The sequence below is a fragment of the Vidua macroura genome, chromosome 4, assembly GCF_024509145.1.
Source record: "Vidua macroura isolate BioBank_ID:100142 chromosome 4, ASM2450914v1, whole genome shotgun sequence".
Lineage (NCBI taxonomy): Eukaryota > Metazoa > Chordata > Aves > Passeriformes > Viduidae > Vidua > Vidua macroura.
Window position 1 is genome coordinate 5,875,346 of NC_071574.1, and position 21,183 is coordinate 5,896,528.

Below are 21,183 nucleotides of genomic sequence, written 5' to 3' on the forward strand. Positions count from 1 at the left end.
TTTTCTGCATGACACATGAGGCCATTGGAACTGCCTTACAACTGCCTCATTCCCAAACCAGCTGTCTACAAATATCAGCTGATGGAAGACTGGAAGTCAGAAGAGAACAACTAAATGTTAATGTCGCTTCATTTGCCTTATCTGGCTCGCAGGAGGGACACCCTTTGGCAGTCACTGGCTGCGGGCACAAGGGTGTGAAACCAAGAGGGAGCAGAAGTTTGTTGCCTGCCAGCTCAGGGTGAGTGGAACAGCCTGTCACATTCCAAGGTGCAGGTCAAGTGGCAGTCCTGATGCTGAACTGCACCAGAGTTCTGCTTGAAGCACACCTGGTTCACAGACACAGAGGGAGCAAAGAGCCTGAAGGCCCCATACCTGGTTGGTGTTGGCAGGGAGGAAGGTGAGTGCTGCAGCCAGGCTTCCCTGAGCAGCCAGGAGGTTGGCATATTGGCTCATCTTCTCGGCCAGAAGGGCGCCCATGGCGTTCGGGTCCACAGCCTGCGTGAGCTGCACGGCTTTGCGCAGGATCACGACCTTCTCTATTAAATCCTGGAAGATCAGGAGAGGAAAACCCCACCCACAAGTGAGAACAACGAAGTGAAGTAGGCCCTGGCTTAAGCCTGTCCCTGGCAGGACCCCTCTCACCCAGTGGGGAGCCCAAGCCAAGCGCAGGTTTCCCGAACAGCCACAGCTGCACCAAAGGCTCGGCTGCTCGCAGAGGATGGAACAGCAACCACCCACCAAGCAGCTTCTAACAGCAGAGCCAGAAGAGTTCAAAAGAACTGCTTTTATCAAACAGGATTTCAGGGCTCTATCAGCACTGAGCATCTCCACCAAGTGGATGCTTTCATAAAATTATCTGGTGACAGCCTCAGAGCAAACAAACATTACACCTGTCACCACTACTGGTGCCACACTGCTGCATGCTCATTTACAGGGTTTTAGTAAGTCAGTTCTTATCCATCTTAAAAGGATCTAAAAACTCCCTTAGAAGAGTTGTCTATAGTTCCCTGGTTGTTACAGCAAAATGGTTTTCCTGGTATTCACCAGAAATACTCTATATCTTGCCTTCCTTGCACATCCAACACCAGAGCTGGTCTTGGTTAGGAGGTTTCCTTCTAGTCCTAAATTATAGGAACATTTTCTGTTAGGTTTTCTTACGTTTTTCTTACTGTATTTATACTGAAGGATACCAAAAATATTCATTTGCCAAAATTGAAGCCCTTTTAAAAATCTTACAAGAGATTTAATGACAATGTAGCACAAAAAGATTTTAACCACACATTACTAATAAAGATAGTTTTCTAACAGTTTGTTTTTCCCTACAAATCAGCACTTCAAAAAAGGCAAGTGAAAAAAAAAACCCCAAAGCAACAGCTTCTATTGCCACTATCATAGTAAACAAGCCACCTAATTAGGACTTCAACATTTTCCAATTTTACACCCTGAGAGACCAAAGCTATGCAATCAAAATGCAAATTCAAACCGAAGGTAAATCTGTAAATAAAGCCCTCAAAATCAAATTATTTTGATAATTCAGAGAGTTAATGACATGAAGCAAAACTCAGATACACATCAGTTCCTTCAATTAACTAAACAGTCTCACAGCATCATCAAGTAAGTACTTTCTAAAACTGTTTCTTCAAAGGCCTTAAACAGATGGAAGAAACTAACATTGTATCATAAAATAAATGATTTCATTACTGCTTCATTCCATTCATCAACCCTATTCCCTCAAGATATCTACTATAAGCAACGTATTTCACTGCTGGAAAGCAAACTTTCTATGTGCAAACCCCTAGGTAAAACTCTCCTGAGAACCTTCCTACAACTGCCTCTCCAGATTTAAATCTAATTCTATTCATTTCTTCTCCTGAACTTCCAAAAGTAGAAAAGTCCAAGTATTTCCTAACCATAAAGAATGCAAGCACTGAAAGACCCTTCTTTACCAAAACACTAAGTACTACAATTATTTTACACACGAAGTGTATTAGTACCACTAATGTGGTACTAATTATTATTATTATTATATAGTTTTTATTATTAGTACCACTAATGTGGTGCTAATATCACAGTGTATTAGCACTCAAACAACAAGGCAAGCACAAGGGCCACTGTACTTCCCAACACATTTTCCAGTATCATATTTGTGTGTTATTTTTCCAGAAAGGAAAGGCTTGCATCCTGATGTGCATCAGACAGCAAAGCTCTACAAATAGATAATTTGATTTAAGAGCCAAATGAGTGCAGTCTGTTATTTCCAACATCTTTCTTAAAAGAATTACCAACCTGAAGGGACAAGGGGCTGTTTCCATCCTGAAATTTGGTCCAACAAGCAACAAGTTTATCCACGTTGCCAGCACAAATGTAACAGAGGCAAGCTTGTGTCTGCAGAATGCTGTCCCCCTCATTCTCCAGCCTGCTACCCAGGAGATCTAGACAATATAAAAACAAAGATGCTGGTAAATCACCCTGGGTATCCCTCCCCACCACTGCAGAAGCTGGGGAAACAACTGGCCAAGGAACTGTGAGCAAAGCCATGCTACTGCTCTGGAATTATCCAGCCTGTGAAGTGTCCTTACCACAAAGGGCTGTAAACTCGTCTGGCCTGGCATAAGTGAGCACAGCAGCCAATGCCTCTCTCCAATTCTGCAGGTCACAAGACTGCACGATTTCTTTCCAGTTCTTTGTTACAACTGCAGTGATGAGCTAGAGCAGGAGAGAGATCTTGTTAGGATCTTGTTAAGATTTCTTCTGTATAATACACAGGATAATTTGGATCTTCTCCAGTGTACTCATCCCCACTGCATCCAGGGTCACAACAGGTACTGCATTGCAGTTCAACAGCTGCACAAGAGCACATCTTACTTAAAAAGGAAAAAAATCACAAAACAAGCTCAGAGAGCACAGAGGCCAATTATTCTTGCTACAAAATGAACAAGAAAAGAATACACAAATCTCCACAAGCTGTTGCAAATGGTTTTCAGCGCTATTTTTGCAGACTAAGATAACCTACCATCTATTTAGCTATAAAGTCTTCTACACAATGCCCAGGGAGATGTATGAATTTTGTTTGTTAAACTTTTTCATTCGGCTTTAAGCTCTTGGTCTCAAGCTGACCAGCAAGAGGCAGTTGAAAAGGCTGCATAAAGAAAGCAGCAAGTTGGCAGCAATATAAACCTGAGCTGGCTGTAGTAACCCTACACTGGCTGCCTCTGCAGAGCCCTCAGAATGAAATTACAGTTTCTTCCTTCTAAAACTCTGCCTCCAGTTATTTTGCTTTGGACAAAAGACAGACTTGGCAGCTGTGCTGCTCTAGAGTGAACAAAGCCCTTCTCATGCCAAGACTTCAAGCTCAGAAACAGCTGAACAAGCAGTATGTGTGCAGTTTGGGACCAGAAGAGAAAAAACACACCTGAACAACAAATGCAACATCCTAACTACAAGGTCAATGTTTGCTTGTCAGCATAGGCAGAGATAACTGGTCAGCTCTTCATAAAAACACCTTTTCCCAAAGGATGAACTACAGTGAAGAAATTCCTGTAAAAGCTGCCACCCTTGCTAAACCAACTGTTCTTTTAAAGCCACTTCTTCTGTTTCAACCTCCTGTCACTACTTTCTCATATTGGTAGTAAAAAAGAAAGATATGCACAAGCAGCATCTGCAACCCCTAGCACTGCAAAAAGCTGAAAATAACAATAACCAGCTGGCCATAACACACTGTCTCCTAGACAAAGGGTGATTAATCTACCCTGGGCATACTTTGCTCTCTCTTCTGTGCATGCAGTAAAACAAAGCGTCAACAAAATCTGTGAAGACTGATCACAGGCAGAAATCAATGTAATGCTGCTGGCCCTGAGCATGGGTGACGTGTGAAAAAAGTGACAGAACAGCAGACTGAAATGTGCCTTAAGGCACTTGTCTTTATTGTTGACAATCTATTAGTGTGTATGCAACTCAAAGACACTGGAGATGGGATAAAGAATACTCTTGTGTTCTGATATTCAGGTGGTGTGCCTCTTCTCCCCTTATCAATGCATTAAAAAAGAGTAACAAAAAGCCTTCTGCTCCGAGATCTTACCGACTTCAACCCTTACTACCATCTGCCAGAAATACACGTATAAAATGGCAAGAAAACTTTTTAAGGTGAAAAAGGGATATGAGCATGTTACTTCTGACCTGAAAGCACATACCCTGGTGATTTTGCTCCGCATCTTGGCGAAGTACTTCTCCTGCGTCCGGGAGAGCAGCTCCTGCCCGCCGGCGATGGCCAGGATGATGGCGTCGGCCATGCGGTTGTCGTGCAGACACAGATCCACTGCACTTTCAAAGTTCCCTGTCAGCAGAGCCTGTGTGATCAGCCCATCCACATCTGCAACGACACAGGGGTGCACTTCCAAATGCTGCCACAAAAGCCACTGAGAGATGCAGCAGCAGCAGGTGACACTGTCTGACTGTACGACACTGGCACAGTTCTCTACAAACCAGCCTGCTCCTGGCCAGGTACTTACAGGGGTGCTCACCTTCACCTCCAGCCTCAAACACACAGGGGCACTGTCAAGCATTACTTACCTTGTGACAGAGCAAGTTCCTAGAGGTCTAAATGGCCCCTAAAACAACTACCTGAGTAGTGCCATAAAAAGTCAAACCTCGACAGGGTCAGTGGCTTCTCTGTTACTCAAGATCCCCTGGGAGTTTCTGTAGAAACAGCACTTCATGCCTGACCAAGCATAACCTCTTTTATCACTCAGAGCAGCTGCATGTCAGCAATGGGGTACACAAGTGCTGTATAACTTCCTTCCTTCCTTCAAAAAGTTGTATTTTCAAGTGCCTTGAGACTGCGTGAGAATGCAGTGAGAGGCAAGTAATTACAACCCTTCAAAATCTGTGCAGAATTTGCCTTCTCACTGGAACACCACTATCAACAGCAGTACTTACAAATAACAGTACATACAGTAAAATCAATATCAAGGTTTTTTTGTACCTCCACTAACAGAAATGTTAAATGTTGTCTTTGCAGGTCCCAAATCTTCAGTTTCTTTTTTATGGTCCTTCAGTGTCTAGGAGAAAGGAAAAGCATAATTTCTGAGACTATGCAAACACTTAGAAAATACACACATTTTAAAACCATATGGTTCTTGCACTGCAAGTTAAATTTAGAACTTCAGACTGCCAGTCAACTCAGAGACCACTAATTTAGAAGGGAAGGTTATCCCTGTGTGCCAGTTTGGGCAGAGGTAAAGTTACTTTTCTTCACAATAGCCAGTATGGGGCTGTGTGATTTGTCCTGGAAACAGTGTTGATAATAGAGATGTTGCTGCTTTTGCTGAGCAGCACTTGCACAGCACCAAGGCCTTTTCTGCTTCTCCTACTACACCTCCAGTGAGAAGGTGGGGACTGCATGGGAAGTTGGGATGAGACACAACCAGGACAGCTGACCCCAAACTGATATTCCAGGCCACAGAACATCATGCTTAGCATAATATAAAACTGGAGGAAGAAGAAAGAGGGGGATGTTTGCAGTGATGGCGTTTTTCTTCTCAAGTCACTGTTATATGTGATGGAGCTCAGCTTTCTTAGGGATGGCAAATCTGCCTGCTCATGGGAAACAGTGAATTAATTCCTTGGTTTTGTTTTGCTTTACCAATTAAAGTTTCTTTATCTCACAAGTACCAGCAGCCAGACACCTGGATCCTGGGTACCAACTTACATCTGTAGCCATATACACACAACCCCCTCCGAGTAAAGCTACAGCTACAATGAGAAAATCAGAATCCTTTTCTTTCCTTCTCTTTCAGCCTTATCCCCTACCAAGAGCAGTCTACCATTAATGCTACCTAGGTTCCACTCTGCTCCACTTTGAATTTCAGCTCATCCTTGAAACCCTCTGCCCTAGACATACACCCCAGTTTAATTAAGCAAATTACACATGAACACAAGCTTAATTTTCAACACAGAAATCCAATGTAGCACTCAGGACAGGAATGTTCAGTAGACAAGAGGCTTCTTTTTCTACAAAACTTTCCCAAAATATTAAGACAGAGACCACTTTGTGTGAGTACCTGGATTTCGGGATTTCAAACAAAACTTTTCAATAATAAAAAATAGCATCAAAAGAGAAGTCTCTCTTCACCATCCATTTTCACAGCACAGGCTAAGCAGAGTGCAGAACCTGACCCACAAACCATCTCCTCTGTCACAAGCCATTGCTCCAGTACATGAAGGGAGTTCAGGAACACCCTGCTTGTTCAGCTAAACTGAAGGACACAGCAGACCAAAGACATTCATTTGGAAGGGGAAGCAAGTCTGAAACAAGCTTTATGTTTGATTTGAGAAAAGGACACAGCATCTGGAAAATGGTTTTGTTGTCAGATAACACTGGATGTGTGTTTGATATCAGTTGAGAGCATGTTGTGACTACCAGAGGAATAATGTGCCTGTCCAGTTACTTTATGCATGAGACAGCATGCCCTAATGCATCACCAGCGGCCTCAGGCCAGGCTCACAAATATTTAGGTAGGCTAAGGTCATGTTAGGCTGTGAATTCTCTCCTAGAAGAGACATTTGTAATGAGATATCCAATATCTTCATGACTGCATACAGCAAAACCCTTACACTGTCAGACACACACGTGTCTGCCACTATAGAGCCTGAAGAACTAACAAGCAATCAAGCACCTAACCCAAGGAGAGCATCCTGATTTCAGTGTCTTTAACAGGCTGTTTGTTATGTGGAGTCAAATGCACCACCCCAACATGCACGAGCCCTAAACCACTGTCCTCATCTCCACAGCCAGCTGTAGACAGGCACCAAGCACAGGAGGCTACCAGCCCAAATTCTAATCCAAAACGGAGACTGAGGGAATGGGGAAGAATGAAGTTGGGCTGTTCACACAGCAATACACTATTTTCAGTGCTAGTGACACCTCACAAGGCAGAGGCTGGGTCCTTAGTGCTAATTAAAGACCTGTCCTCATATGTAAAACACAGGGTTGAAAACAATGCTGTTCAAATGGAGTGTAGCATCCCAAATGCTGGCGTGGTTGAGCACAAACTGCCTGCAATAAACCTGGCTGCATACTGCCTGAGGAAGATGAAAAAAAATCTCAGCAAGAGTCCAGTTTCACCATTATAAATAATTTTTTGAATTTCTGTATATCCTCAGCAGCAGGAAAAGCCAAGAAAATGAAATGCTGTTAAAAGGAACAAAGTAAATACAGGGGAGGTCAGCAGGGTTAGTCTAGAGGGCAACAGATACCTCTCCCAAGAGCTGTTCCTCTGTAGTCTGGCCTTCATCCCCCTCATTTGGCACAGATCCATCAGATTCTGTAGAAGCCTTCAGCAGAGAGAAGATGCCATAAAAACCCACCAGCAAGAGAGGCAGAAATACTTTGCATTGCAGAGTACAGTCACCTTTCCACCAACCAACAGTTAGAATCAGACTGAAAATCACAGAAAATGCATTGGCAATATATGCTTGAGCCTCACAAAGGGGGCAGAGGCCCTGTTTCCTTGCTCTCTTGTGCAGTATCTTGTGCTGTTTTCATCTTAGCTGCCTCAAAACATGCAACAACAGCTTTCTTCCCCACGAGGCAGCTACAGATGACTCTGAACTGTCTGTGGCACAAAAGCACTGCAGTCCTGCTGCAGGCCACTGCAATTACAGTGTGGGCAGTAACTGTAGTTACCAGTCTTGTAGGAAAAGTTATAGGACCACACTCTCAGTCCTGCTTTCTTTAAAGCCTGATGAAGGTGCTGTTCTTGAAATCAGGTGCCAATGAGACCCCATATTAAAATCTGTGACTGAGAGCCCTTCACTGGAAAAGGAGGAGAACATCTGAGTGGACAAGAAGTGGTTGTTTTTTTTACATAACACCTTCATCCTACTGAATGTAGTAACTTGCCACATGCTGGATTATTTGTGACTTACTTTGGAACAACTACCAAGTGGAAAGAAAAGTGATTCTTGCTTTAAAAATTACCATGGCATTATGAAACTAACCACAGAGTTACATACATGTGTTTGCTTACCTCTCCCAAGACACCATCTGCAAGACCTTCTTTATTCAGAGCAGATGTGATCTAGAAAACAACAAAGATTTAAGTAAGTAACCTTTTAAAGAGGCACCAAATTCTCAGATTGCAAAACTGGCAGATGTAGCCACTATGTTGCTTGCACAACAGTTCACATGAAATTAAACATTTTAACATAAAACTAAAGCCATTTCCTTTTCCAGCCTGGATTTACTGCTAAGATACCTGCACCCCAAGCTCTGATGGAAACAACAGCTGCCTAACACCTTTAATTGTCAACTCAAGGGCTTCAAACTTCACTAGAGGTGCTGGAAACCACAGGAATAAAAGCAGTATCAGAACATGAAGGACAAAATCCTCTGTCTGCTCTGGTCAGGGAAAATAAAGCAGTGACAATCCTTGTGGAACAGAGAGCCTGTCAGGAAGCTGTGGGTTCCTGACATCAGGCACTTGGCTGTGGGCTAGGATTTTCCAAGGTAAAAAAAAAAGTTTAAATGCCCAGCTTCTACTGCTTTGCAAAGCAAATCATTACTCCAGAGTCAATTAGGGGTCTCAAAACCAGCAATTTTTGTACAGAGTTTCTATATTATTTCAGCATCAGGGAGCCTGGGTTTCATATTGCTCCTAAAATTACCTACTGCTTTTTATATTGTAGGCTTTATTTTACCCTTGTAGACTGGTTTGTGTAAAGAGCTGAGCTCAAATTGCTGGAGACAGTTTTCTCTTTCTTTTTTAACCACTGGTTTACAATAAAAATGAGAAATCCAGGACTTGGCTTGCATGAGAATCACAGGTTTTAAGAATATAACCCACCCTTCCCACATTCTTAACAGCTTATTACAAGAAGCTGAAATCTGTGATCCCTGTTTTTACTTTCCTAATGCTACCAATAATAGGAAAACCAAGTTGTGATTTAGTGAGCTTTTCATCTGGGCATCACAGACTTTCAGATGAGCTGTATTGTGCTGCTTATTGACACTGAAACACACATGGAGTCAACTTCTTTGTGGAATGTTTTGACAAAAAAGCTACATAAAACCAGGATCTTGCAGCTCCTCCCATCTGTTTCCTAAATATTGAAATAATGGGATAGGCCCAGCATTCCAGGCCACCCAGTTCAGCTGTGCCTGGTTTCCCAGCTTCTCCCCATGCACAGGGCATATAAAACCAGAGCAAAAGCAAGCAGTGGGCTTTAATCTCATGAGGCCACTCTGCAGAATCACTACTAAATTTCAACTGGATTTTCTGATTGAGAGCTGCTTTTCAAAAGCAGGATTACCCTTACTGTGCTTGCCTCTGCACAAGTATTTAAAAGCTGAGGACAAACTGTTATCAAAACCATGATTTTTCTTCCATAATCATATTAATTTTGCCCTGAAGGGCATTTAATTTGTGAGCACAATACACTTTAATAGAGCCAATCTTTGAAAATAAAACATTAGTTTGATATAATGAAAACGAGTCAAATGTTAAAATCCGCTGAAACAGAACTGAAGAAATACTAGATAATTCCTGGGTAGACAACTGGAAACAATGGAGCCAAAAGGCACAGCAGGTAACTCCCTGTAACACTGAGTAAAAATCTTCCAGCTGGGAAGAAAGGTCTATAATGATGTGCAAATTGCTTCCTGATAATCCAAATTTTGCTTTTCCAAATGTAACCACGGTTGACCTTTGGGCTTGTTTTTTTTTTTCCTTTTCCTTTCAAAAATGAATGATGTCTCCCACAAACAAAAAAGACTGTCCATGTCTAGTTAATGAAAACTGCTTACATGTTCTTCTACCAGAAAGCCTAAAAGCAGATCCCATTCCATGACGCTCGAGTAGAAGGATGTCACATAGCAAAGTTACATGAATAACCTGAACCTTTGATAAATATCAAAGCTTCTTGATGAGTGAGAATTTCTTATCAACAATGGACAGCCAGATGCAGACACACTTCTGACGTCTGCTGCCTGCTCTGGCATTTCCACTGAACATCCACATTGCAAGAAGACACAACTAATGAGAAAACCCAACAGAACAAACTGTTTTCTGTAAGAAATCTGAAATTAAATTCTGAAATTCAAAAGTTACTTATCTCACATATTGCACATTTACCTTCTTCCTCAGATCATCCTTCCTGTATCCTAAGAGCTCGAGGTATCTAACACGTGAATCTTCTTCGAAGTTCACCTTTAAAAAGTTAAAGACTATATTGCAATTCACAATTTTTCATTTTCTCCCTCACTGGCAAAAATGACCCAGTGAGAGTTACTCAGCAGTAAACTGACTTTACCCAGTCAGTTTACTCTGAGTAGACTGAAGGTAACAATGAGAAATGCAAAAATCTTCAGTGGTTTGGTCAGCTGAGCAGGTGGGCAAGGCTTCCATCTGGTTATTGTAGGTGAACAATCTGTTTATCTCCTTCACTTAGAAACCTCCAAATGCTTGGAGTGAGCAGTGAAAGCCCTTCTAAAGCTATCCCAAAGGTTTAATCCTTCTCACCAGCTCCCTGTACAAATATGTGCTGATGGGGAATATCAAAAACCGTGGGATACCCTCACCCCACCTTTACTTTGCCGTGACTCCTCGCAAACCCCACAAACACCCCCGCTCCTGAGGATCCTCCCTCTTCTGGTGGGCCTCCTGCAGGGCCATGGCTTATGGGCACTATTCCCACAGCCTGCAGCTTTTAGTTCCCAGCACCTCTTCAGCTAAATGTGCAGAGGGAACCACCTCCTGGCTCTCCCAGTCCCTGGGGAGCTCCTGAAGGGCTGTCACCCCGTTACCTTTAAGAAGGCCCACACGTTCCTCTCAAAGTCAGCCAGGGCCATGTCTATTTTCTTCTGGCAGTAGCTGACAAAGCCCTCAGACTGCACAGCCTCCTGCAGCTGGTTTGAGCGGGCCAGGAACTCCTTCTCTGTGACAACCTGGCTCACGTAGACGTGGGGATGCTGCTGCTGCTGCTCCATGCCCGGCTGCTGCGGAGGCTTGGTATTCTCAAACGTCACCAGCTTGCCTCCAAACTGGAATTGAAGCACACATACAGTATGTGAAAATCCAAGTATACAGCAGGGGAGCATGAATGAAAATGAATTTTTCATAACATATATATGATTATTGTCCAATAATTGAACACTCATGACATCTGCTCATTCAGTTGTTTCCCCTCCATCCCATACTTCTATGCATGTAAGGAGCTTGTTGGATAAGTAGGTTCACATTTAATAAGATTTGTAAGCAGAGCCACTCCTGTGCCTGTTTTTTTCTCTCAGACAAAAGACAGACCAGAAACTGAGAGCTAGAGCTGTGGGTCTATGGAGTACCCAGCAACAGTGGAGTATTTAATGATATTGCAATGCAGTTGCCAAAGAAACCTTTACTTGACATCATTAAGTAAATGCTCAAGCATGATGTCTGCCCTGCTCTTGCCAGGCTGTTTAGCAGTTGAATCTCTGCTGAGAGATAGGCAGTCAAAGTTGTGACAACATTTGAAGAGGTAAAATCAACACAAGAAAATAATTAGGAGAGGCTTATGATATTATTTCATTCTATAGCTCAAAGTTAATTTACACAGGCAAGTCCAATAAAACCTACATTAGAAAAAAGCAAAAGCCCAGCCAGGGAACAGACTGACACCTGGCTCCTAGGAAACCAGGACAAATAAGGGAATAAACAACATCATAAAATAACACATCAGTCAGTGGCTAGGCAACATCACTTCTCTTTGACAGGAGAAAATTGCATTTAATTTGCGCATCAGATGATGAATAAACAGACATATGATGCTGAAAATTGAGTAGTATTGCAGCAGAGAAATCAAATTCAAATGGACAGGCTAAAATCTCCAGAAGTTCCCAAATAAATGGCCTGTGGGTTTAGAAAACAAGCCAAAAGTGGAGCCAAGGCGCAAAAAAGCTGAGCTTGCCATCCCCTCAGCTGGCTCCTCTGCAAATCAACCAGCCATGGAGGAACCCACCCTTGTGCTGGTACAGCAACTCCTGTTACCTTGATCAAAGCTAACCTGAGTGTTCTCCACCATATTGGTTCACATGAGTGCAGTTTGAAGCTATGAAGTCTCAGATACTTGCCCAGTTTGGTCTCATTCCCCACGGTGTATATTTATTTATTCTAAAGCAAGCACTGCACAGAAACAAAAGTGAAGCCCTAATGCCAAGGCATAAACAAATGTCTCTCAGCAACGTTTCTTGTCCCAAGCATTTTGGTCAGGCTTTTGCTGACCTGTGCCCTGTCTGGAAACTGCCCTGAGCATCTCCCGTTATGATAGCAAAGAGGAAGATCTCCCAAGGTGGAGCCCCACACTGAACTCCCCCCTTCCTAAGGGGTTTAGCAGGTGCCAAAGCACTATCTCCCTACCTGCCAGGCCAGCCCTGCCCATCCCTGTCTCCTCCTTACCGAGAAGGATGCTCCCATGGGTCGCCGGATCCACTTGGGTGGTTTCTTCAGAGGCATCACCACACTCTGTGGGGCAGTCTGCTGGGGAAGCTGCAGGGGAGGCAGGGGCTGGCCCGTGCCAAACGGATCGAGGTTCCCAAAAGACGAGGAGAGCTTTGATAACACAAGGGGGGAAAAACCAGAAGCGACATTACTCTAGTAAACTGAACGTATATTTGTGCTGAAGCGGTACCCCTGCAAGCAGGGCTGCAGGCAGCCACTGAAGACTTCCCATATTTTGTTCCCCACCCCCCTTTTCTGTCCCTATTCTCAACAATTTTCAACACCTGGTCAACTTGCTTCTGCCTCAGGCCATCGGCGCTGCCGCCCATGATGGAGTAGACACTGATGCGCCCATCAAAGGAGGCTGCAGACAGCACAGCAGGGTTCCTCGGGCACCACTGGATATCAAAGCACCACTGGGTGTTCGTGGGCAGCTCGTACAGCACCTGGAGAGCAAAACCAAGCCCAACAAATCAGAGCTGTCATGGAGCACCCTGCCCCATAGCAACAATCTTCCCGTGTGCCCCGAGGCCGGTCTGCTCTCCCTGCTCCCCGGCAGCTTCCACATCACCGTACACATTGACAGCAGGCAAACCCTTATGATCTCCAAACAGCAGGACATCACACACCACTGCTTCATCTCTTTCTTCTCTCATTAAATCTTCTCTTTAATCCTCCCAGGACAAATGATGCAGGTGGGGTATGTCTGTGCTGTCCCACTGACATTCATGCTAGCTTATTCAGAGCTGATTTAGGTATCCTCACATGCTATGTGGAGGAAGTCTGTTTTCACAGGAAAACTGAAAAGGGTAAAACCTGCACCATGGGCAGCCAGCCTTTTGTGCCCTGGAACAGACAAACTCCCCTTACAGCAAATATTTAACCATAAACCAGGAGAAACTCAAAGAACAAAGTGCTAGCTGTCAGCAAAATGCTGTCTCCCATGGAACTAATTTTTATTTTTAATAAAAACATGCAGCATGATTCAACCACATGTAAAAACTTCATAAGAGCACAGGAACCAGCTCAGATAAATCATCTAACACTGTTCAGCTTTTGCACTTTTGGGCCAATGTCTGAATTTTAGAAACACTTCCCACTCCACAATTATTGCCCACTGGAGGCAAGGAGCCCTCCAGCATGTCTGAAGCCTTTCTCCTGGTCTAGGGACAAACACTGTCTGAAAAACAGATCTGCATTCTCTTTGAAAGGTATTCCCAGGCCCAAAAGGGCAGGGTGGGAACACATCTGAGTGGCTCTCAGTGATCTGCCACAACTATGGCAACCTGCAAAAACCCTCCTGACTGGATGAAGTTCTTATAGAAGGAAAAAGGCTATTGTAACAATGATCCAGCCACACTGGACCCAAAACAAAATAGGAAGCATACACTTAGTTTAAGTTCAGCCATTTCCATCTCTTATAATGAACAGGAGCATCACTACTCAGTCAGAGAGAAGCTGCAAGGACAAATCTGTAATATTGACAATACAAGCTCAGAAGACACATATAGCAAACAGGATAGGGGGCAACATCCCACAGAAGCATCATTCCTAGGAATGCAAGCACAGGAACATGTGCTTTGCATCTGCCACCTCTGAGCAGACATTTCTGGGTTTTTAGAAGTGGTATGCATACAATACCTCGCCTGTGTTAGGGTTGGAGCAGAGAATTTTAGCATCCTTCCCACAGCTAAGTAGCAGCTCTGGATCTGCCATACTCCAAGCAATGGCCAATATACCCCTGCATGAAAAGCCACAACAAAAAAAAAAAAAAGCTTAAGGTAAATGCAAAATTGTGATAAACAATGCATATTTATAAGTTCAGCATCCCACATCAAAATTCTCTCTCCACTCCTTCCTCTTACAGAAGGAGGAATTTTTCAATGTTATCAGCCCTTATTTTTGTTGAAATAGATATTATTTTCTGCATGAAAGGTATAAAGATGCAGCCATTGTATCTGAACATTAAATGCAACAGTCATATGGGAGAACCTGGGCATTAGTAACCATATGGTTTGTTTGCCTGCAGTGCCACTGATATCCAGTGTGCAAACCCATAGGTAAGGCCAGTGACTAGGAAGTTTTTCAGCTTTTTATTAGCAAGACATTCAAGTCAGCAGAACCCACTGGCAGCAGTTTTGGTGGAAGCCACAACACTGTTCTCCCTTCTTAAATCAATCATTGGATTTAATCAATAAGGAAAGTTTCACCAACAATGGAGGAGGGACAAGAATTTAACAAAATCATCCACTATACCAAAAATGAAGGCATTTAGGAGACTGAGGGGCACAGAAACTGTGCAGACCTACACGAGGATGTGCCTGGGTGCACCTTTAGTACATTATTCAGCCAAAATCAACTACTACTAATTCTTTTTTCCTTAGCTTCCTCTTCTTAAAAAACTTAGAAACAAACTAGCAGCTTCACTGTTTCAGCAGCCTGGTGGGTTTGTTTGTTTATTTACTTTTGGGGCCTCTTTCCTTCAGAGTACCAAGCTCCAAAAACACAAGTCTTTCATGGCACAGGGCTGCCACAGGTCAGCAAGCCAGAATACAGCACTGGCTGCTGCTGAAATTGCCAGCACCAAGGGAGCCTTCCTCCCCAGGGAACAGCAGAAGTGAGGTGCACAAACTGGGACAGTCACCAACAGTGCAAATACCGTGGAGCACACCATGCTATACAAGACTCATACCTTGTGTGACTTTCTAGAACACGAAGTGGTGAGGAGGCAAATCTTAGGTCCCACATCTGAATAACAGGCAGCCTGTCATCCTCCGAGGCCAAAACCATCTGGGTGGCAACTTCAGGGTGCCACGCCAAGCCTGAGCAGTGCATCTGAGGGGAGACATCAGGCCAAAGCATCACCTAACTGAGCAGCACTAAAGGAAAAAGAAAACTAGCCCAAATATGTCTGTGTGCGTGGTAAAACATCACTGCAAGGGAATTTGCAGCTGTGTTTCCAGGAATTATTTCTGACTGCGTTCAGACTGGGAAATTCTCCTTATTCCTGTGGATGAGGAGACTTGCACTTAAGTTTCCCAAGGTCCTCTCAGAGAGATTACACTGTGCTGACTTTTTCACAGTCCTAGGTTTTAATGTGAGAAAACACTAAAGCTCACCATATAAACCTTTTCCTCTAGTATTTTTATTGCTAATTTAATAAAAGCCAACATGAGGCAGAGAATGCCTCATTATTGTCAGGAGAACATTGCATCACAGGACTACCATCACATGATGAAGACAGCCTACTGTGCTGCTGTTATGTCAGGCAACAAACAGAAAACACTGAAAGTTACACAGTTTAATCAAAATAATAATACAGTGAGGATAAAGCTACTTCCCAACCACCCACTTCTAAATTTCAGTTTTAACTCTTGCCGTATCTTTGGAGTTTGTTATAGCAATATTGTATTTCAAACAATATCAAATTATACAAATATGTCACTCTCCACGAGTTGAACAGGCTCTTTTTTTGGACTTATACTGCCTAAAGGGGTGGCATGGTGGTTGTAACTATAGGAGGCAGCACCCCTGTAACTTGATGAATGCCACACTTCTCCGTGGCAAAATCAATAAAATCTTTCTGTGGTAGCCCCAAACAGATCTTTCTTAAAATTCAGTCATCACTCTGATAGGACACCTGAGTGCCTTGCCTTGCTTCAGCCTGTAGCTGGCTATTTTAATTTATAATGCTGACAACCCCTCTTGCATAAATATACTCCCAAGAGCAAACTGGGCCAGGCACCAGCATCTCTGTCACATAAGAAGGGGTGCCACGAGCCACCCCTACACCTCTGTGCAAGCACCCCAGCAGCTGCAGGAGAGAACTCACCCTGTTGTTGTGGTCACTGACTTTGATGATGGGCTCGTTCTTCCTGAGATCCCACACGGTGGCTCGGCCGCTGGGGCTGGCGGACGCCAGGATGTGCTGCACTTGCCTGTTCCATGCAATGCAGCTGATGTCCTCCAGAGGCTGCCGCACACACACAACAGCCTGTCACAACCCTGCTGTTTTCAGCACTTGCTACAAGTGACACATCTGCAAGGCAAGTGCCCCGTGTACTGGGGTGTGCTCTGGCTTCCTTTCTACACGTGCTGTAGTGTACAACGCCTGAAAACACTGATTTATAAGCTGCTAGAATTTCTCTGTGAAGTTATTTTCTGCTTTATAGTACTACACATTAGTTATTAAAACAAAATAGGCAAAACTGTCTTCAAGAACAGAAACTTAGTCCATGGAAGTGTATCCAGACATATGAATTGCTCTTTTGTCTTGGACTATTAGGTATTTATTTAGCAAACAAAAAAAAAGGTTTGCTTGAAGAAATTCCATGTTTTTTTTCATTCCCCTCCTATTCTTATTTTTAGACCAAAAATTTAAAGCATTATTAACCCAGCTCCTGTTGCCCCATTATTTCTAGTTGTCATTATAAATACGGACTAAAAGATATCCCAGCCTAAAACATCATTATTAGACATAAAAAGTCTTTTACAGGGATCGCTAAGGTGAATATCCTCTCAAATGCCTACATGTCAATGAATTACTTGAACTAAACAAAGTAACCAAACCCCACAAAATTTAAATTAAAAATCTTTAAATTGAAGATTACGTCTCATCCCACTTGCACACTTTTTTGTCTCCAAATTATCATGCAGTAATAAACCCATTTTTCAGTAACCATGAACTTCTGTGTAATTTTGTAACAGCAACAGAAGTGTGCTTGCATTGAAACAACTTCCTCCCATTCTTCCATTTCCTTCACAAGGCAAAAAGCACAAAAGACTATTGTTTTTCCCCATAGATCATCTTTAAGAGACACAGGCTAAACACTGGACCTTGAGTATAGCAATTAAACCACTCCCTGAAACCCACCAAGGTAACTGCAAAACCTACTGCCTTATCATCTGACTTCTCAGTAGCTGCTTTTTATCTTTCTCCTATTTTTTCTCTGTGTACCTTCATCATCTTCAGATTTGTGCATGCACTGAAACACGCAGGGGAAAACTAAAAGACAAGTAATGGTTATGGTATTTGAAAAGAAGTGTAACCTGAGATACTCTGCTTGTTGCTTGATAAAATGGAACATTTCTCAAATATTAAGGGGACACTACAGCTTTCCCTGGCCAAATACAATTTCTTAACAAGAAACTGCCACATGAAGACATGGCTGGCTTGTGCAGCAAGCCAAAACTGTAGGTCTGTCCTGGATAAAGAAGACAGCACATCCAGGGCTGCTGCAGGGGAAGCTGAGCCCACCACTCATTGCCTGGACCCGTGCACACTTGCACTTACAGGAACAGCCAGGACACTGCTCTCCAGGGGCTACAAAAGCAGCAGCATCCAGTCACCCTTGTATGCAGCTACTACCCAAGTTTGACTTCAAGAGGCTTCCCCTCCTCCATGCTCTTGAGACTGCTTTAAAACTGCAAATTTCAACCAGCTGTCACTTAACTTCCACGCATCTTTTTCATGAGTCTGCTCTGGAGAATTTAATAAACACAAATCTGGTACCTGTGTCTTCACTCCTGGTGTCATTGGTGTAGCAAAGTTGTTCAAGTCCCAGATATAGATTTCAGACTCATTAGCACCAGAGGCCACCAGATTAGTCTGTAAGAAATATTAATAGGCATTAAGAGTATTTCAGCATCAGCTCTCCCAGTCTTAGCTGCTGGGAGGCATCAGATCTGCAGGACTTGGCAAATTTCCCGTCAGCTTAGGATATAGGAAAAAACATAGGGGGAATAGTGACACGGCAGAGGAGGAAGCAGTGCTGCAGTTATGGCCACCACAGAGCTTTGCTCTGGACAGTGTGGCATTCCTGCCCTGCCCACAGTGAGTGCAGCCATCCAAAGCACTCCTGCACCTGGGATGAAAAAGTCCAGGCAGGGCAACATGAGCCAAGGTCACCAAGTGCCCTTTGGTCACATTTTGTGGCTGATGACAGGCAAGTCCTGAGTTCACAACAGGCAGAGAGGGACAGGAAGCGATTCAGAGAGGACACAATGAACACAGTACAGCCTTGCTGGAGGCAAGCGTGCAGGGACAGAAGTGTTATTTAGGAAACAAATCCAACTGAATTCTCACACAGCTGGTGGCAACAAGGAAAAATCAACACACTGTATCTAGAAGGAAGTAAATGTTCATTGGTGATGTGGGAAGATCTGTTGGTTTTGAGAGCTCTTCTGCTCAAGAGGCCACATGGCTGTGTCCCCTTGCTGTCTCCTCTTAGGAAGGAGGCCTTGAAGGTGGATCCTACCCAATCACCAAAGGAGAGACCTGAAAACTGATCTCACCAGAAACATGAATGAGAGCACATCATTCCTTCCTGTGTGACTGGCACAGTGCACAGAAGCTAAGAGAAGAAACTGACTGAAAACACCCTGAAGAGCACCTCGACACATAAGCAGAGCTAAAAAGATCAGCGAAACTGACAAGGTAAACTGATGAGGGGAAAGAATGAAGCAAATACCTCAGGCACTTTCATTCCCCATCCTGAAATGCCAGTAATGGGACAGGTGTTTCCTACTAAATACAAACAGACACTCAAACACCAACTGTAGTTCATGCTTTCCAGGGGAGGGGAAGCAGCAGAAACATCTCAGGTTACAAGTTAAGACAGGCCACTCCTCTATTAATGGTATGTTAAGAGAAACAGCAGAAAAACCAACCTGGAACATGTTGACATCGAGCGCTCTCACTGGTCCCGTGTGCTTGTCTTTCTGGGCTATTATTACCTCAGCCTCCCCATCTATGATTTTGGCTGAGTCATACAAGATGACATTTCCATTTTCACCCCCAGCAATCAGGACTCCAGACACTCTGTCCCCTGAGGTCATGCTGTGAGGGCCCCAGATCAGCTTGTGGTACCTGTAAGACACAGAGGGCCCCACAGTCTTAGAGCCAACCACCACCAGCTCCCTGTAGGTTGATACATCCCATTTTTGCTCACCCCAGCTACAGTGAGAGAAAAGCACTGCCTGCATTTCTCCCTAAGGACAAGTCTCAGCACAACCCTTTCCATCAGGAAGGCATGTCCCAATTCTGCTCCTTAACAACATGCACAACCAATAACCCACAAACTGGTAATATCTCCAGTCTCGTGGCTTCAAAATCAGGTAAGTGCTCCCAACAACAAAGGCAGTCAAAGTAAGGGCTGTAAGCCCAACTAGCCACAGCCTGAGAAACATCTCTGCTATCTGCAAGCAGCTTCATACAGGAGAAGAAACAGGTGAAAGTAGAAAAACTCCATATGCTTTTTCATATCTGTGCTTTTGGATGTGCAAGTTTTGTCTCATTGTTTTGTCTGCCATACCAGGGACTCGGCAAGTTCAATCAACATCACAGACACATCTCTTGGACCATGGCCTATTTTCAGGCTAACCCAAGAGGAATCAAACATACTTCCAGAAATTAAGAACACTATTGTGTCCATCTGTAAATACCCAAATTCCCTTCAACTCAATTGACTTCCTGCATAAGCAAATCAGCATTCCTGTGCACTTAGCCCTGCAAAGAATGAGCATGTTCTGCATAAAATGACACAACCACTTATCAGCTCTTATGCAAGCAGAAAGCAAACCCACATTGACTGGAAGGTGGCAAAGAGATACCTTAGCATTCACTGTAATATTGCTCATCTATTTGTTGCCTCTGGGCAATCTTCAATTAATTGCTTTAAATCACACCAACTTTAGCGTGGTAAGATAGGGACTGCAGAAAGCTACCCAAAGAGCATATGCTGGGTGAGAAACACCATAACAGCCAAGTGTTCAGGCTCCCAGTGTTGAGATTACAGAAGAGGTTCACAAAAGAATGATGCTACAAATGGAAATTGGTCTGTGATATTCAGACAGACCCATTCCTGGGTATGATTTTTATGCTTCTGCACCTAACTGTGCAAGTTTACGAGAAATGAAGTAACTGACAGGGTTGTCCAGGCATCACCAGCAAGACTGAAGAGGACTTAAAACAACCCAAAATGAAGGCAGGAAACAATGAGGAACAAAACCCAAAAATTAACAGTGCAATTACTTTCCTTTTGCCCTTTACTCTTTCCAAGATAAAGCATGGTTCTATAAAAGCAGTGCAAAACTTTGCTTGAAGGGCAATTAAGGATTTATCTCTTGTGGGTCCACCTGGACATTTTCATTTGCTGAAAACCAAAATACAGCCTGACGTATACATTGCTATCTAATCTTTAATTAGACACAAACAAATAAACAACCCTCAACCTCATTTTTAATGCATTTTCTGGGGCAAAGTCAAATTCTTGTGTTGCTGGTCAAGGGAGGTACTTTCCAAGGAGCACTGCATCCTGGCTATAAGGAGTGCTTCTAGAAATTCAGAATGCAAATGGCAAGTCTTGAAGAATTTCATTCACAGTTAAAACAAGGTAGAACAATGAAACTCAAAGAGCCAACACTGTCTTCCTGCTCTGAGCAGGTCAGTAGGACGTATTGACATCAGCTCTGCTCACAGAGCAGGGCATTTAAAAAGGGATTGTGGCTGTTTCAGCTCTGCCAGAGAGCTGCTACGAGTGCTGCTGAGATGGAAACTGGATGCTTTGATGCTAACAATATTTGTCTGGATAAGCACATGGTGAGGAGCTAACAGCTAAGTGGAGCTGCACAGCCAGGAATTTGGCTAACCCAAGTTAGTTATGTTACAGGAGTCCCCCTGAAATGCCTAAATACAAACAGGATGGTGCAATAT

The 21,183-nt window shown here is 43.5% G+C and overlaps 1 protein-coding gene across 15 annotated transcripts in view; it reads right to left on the reverse strand.

Moving 5' to 3' along the window:
- SEC31A (SEC31 homolog A, COPII coat complex component) overlaps positions 1-21,183 on the reverse strand; it is a 39,279-nt gene that overhangs the window by 16,379 nt on the left and 1,717 nt on the right. For 11 of the 15 annotated variants that reach the window (XM_053975071.1, XM_053975069.1, XM_053975067.1 and 8 more), the window contains exons 4-19: positions 19,140-19,338; positions 17,983-18,078; positions 16,303-16,443; positions 15,163-15,305; positions 14,112-14,211; positions 12,755-12,916; positions 12,429-12,581; positions 10,802-11,038; positions 10,131-10,205; positions 8,028-8,078; positions 7,255-7,332; positions 4,982-5,057; positions 4,191-4,369; positions 2,580-2,706; positions 2,287-2,432; positions 373-546 (exon numbers count right to left, since the gene is read on the reverse strand). In XM_053975071.1, coding sequence (XP_053831046.1) covers positions 373-546; positions 2,287-2,432; positions 2,580-2,706; positions 4,191-4,369; positions 4,982-5,057; positions 7,255-7,332; positions 8,028-8,078; positions 10,131-10,205; positions 10,802-11,038; positions 12,429-12,581; positions 12,755-12,916; positions 14,112-14,211; positions 15,163-15,305; positions 16,303-16,443; positions 17,983-18,078; positions 19,140-19,338 — 2,137 coding nt within the window. The remainder of the gene's footprint in view (positions 1-372; positions 547-2,286; positions 2,433-2,579; positions 2,707-4,190; positions 4,370-4,981; positions 5,058-7,254; positions 7,333-8,027; positions 8,079-10,130; positions 10,206-10,801; positions 11,039-12,428; positions 12,582-12,754; positions 12,917-14,111; positions 14,212-15,162; positions 15,306-16,302; positions 16,444-17,982; positions 18,079-19,139; positions 19,339-21,183) is intronic. The other 4 variants (XM_053975070.1, XM_053975074.1, XM_053975077.1 and 1 more) reach the window with 1 other exon arrangement.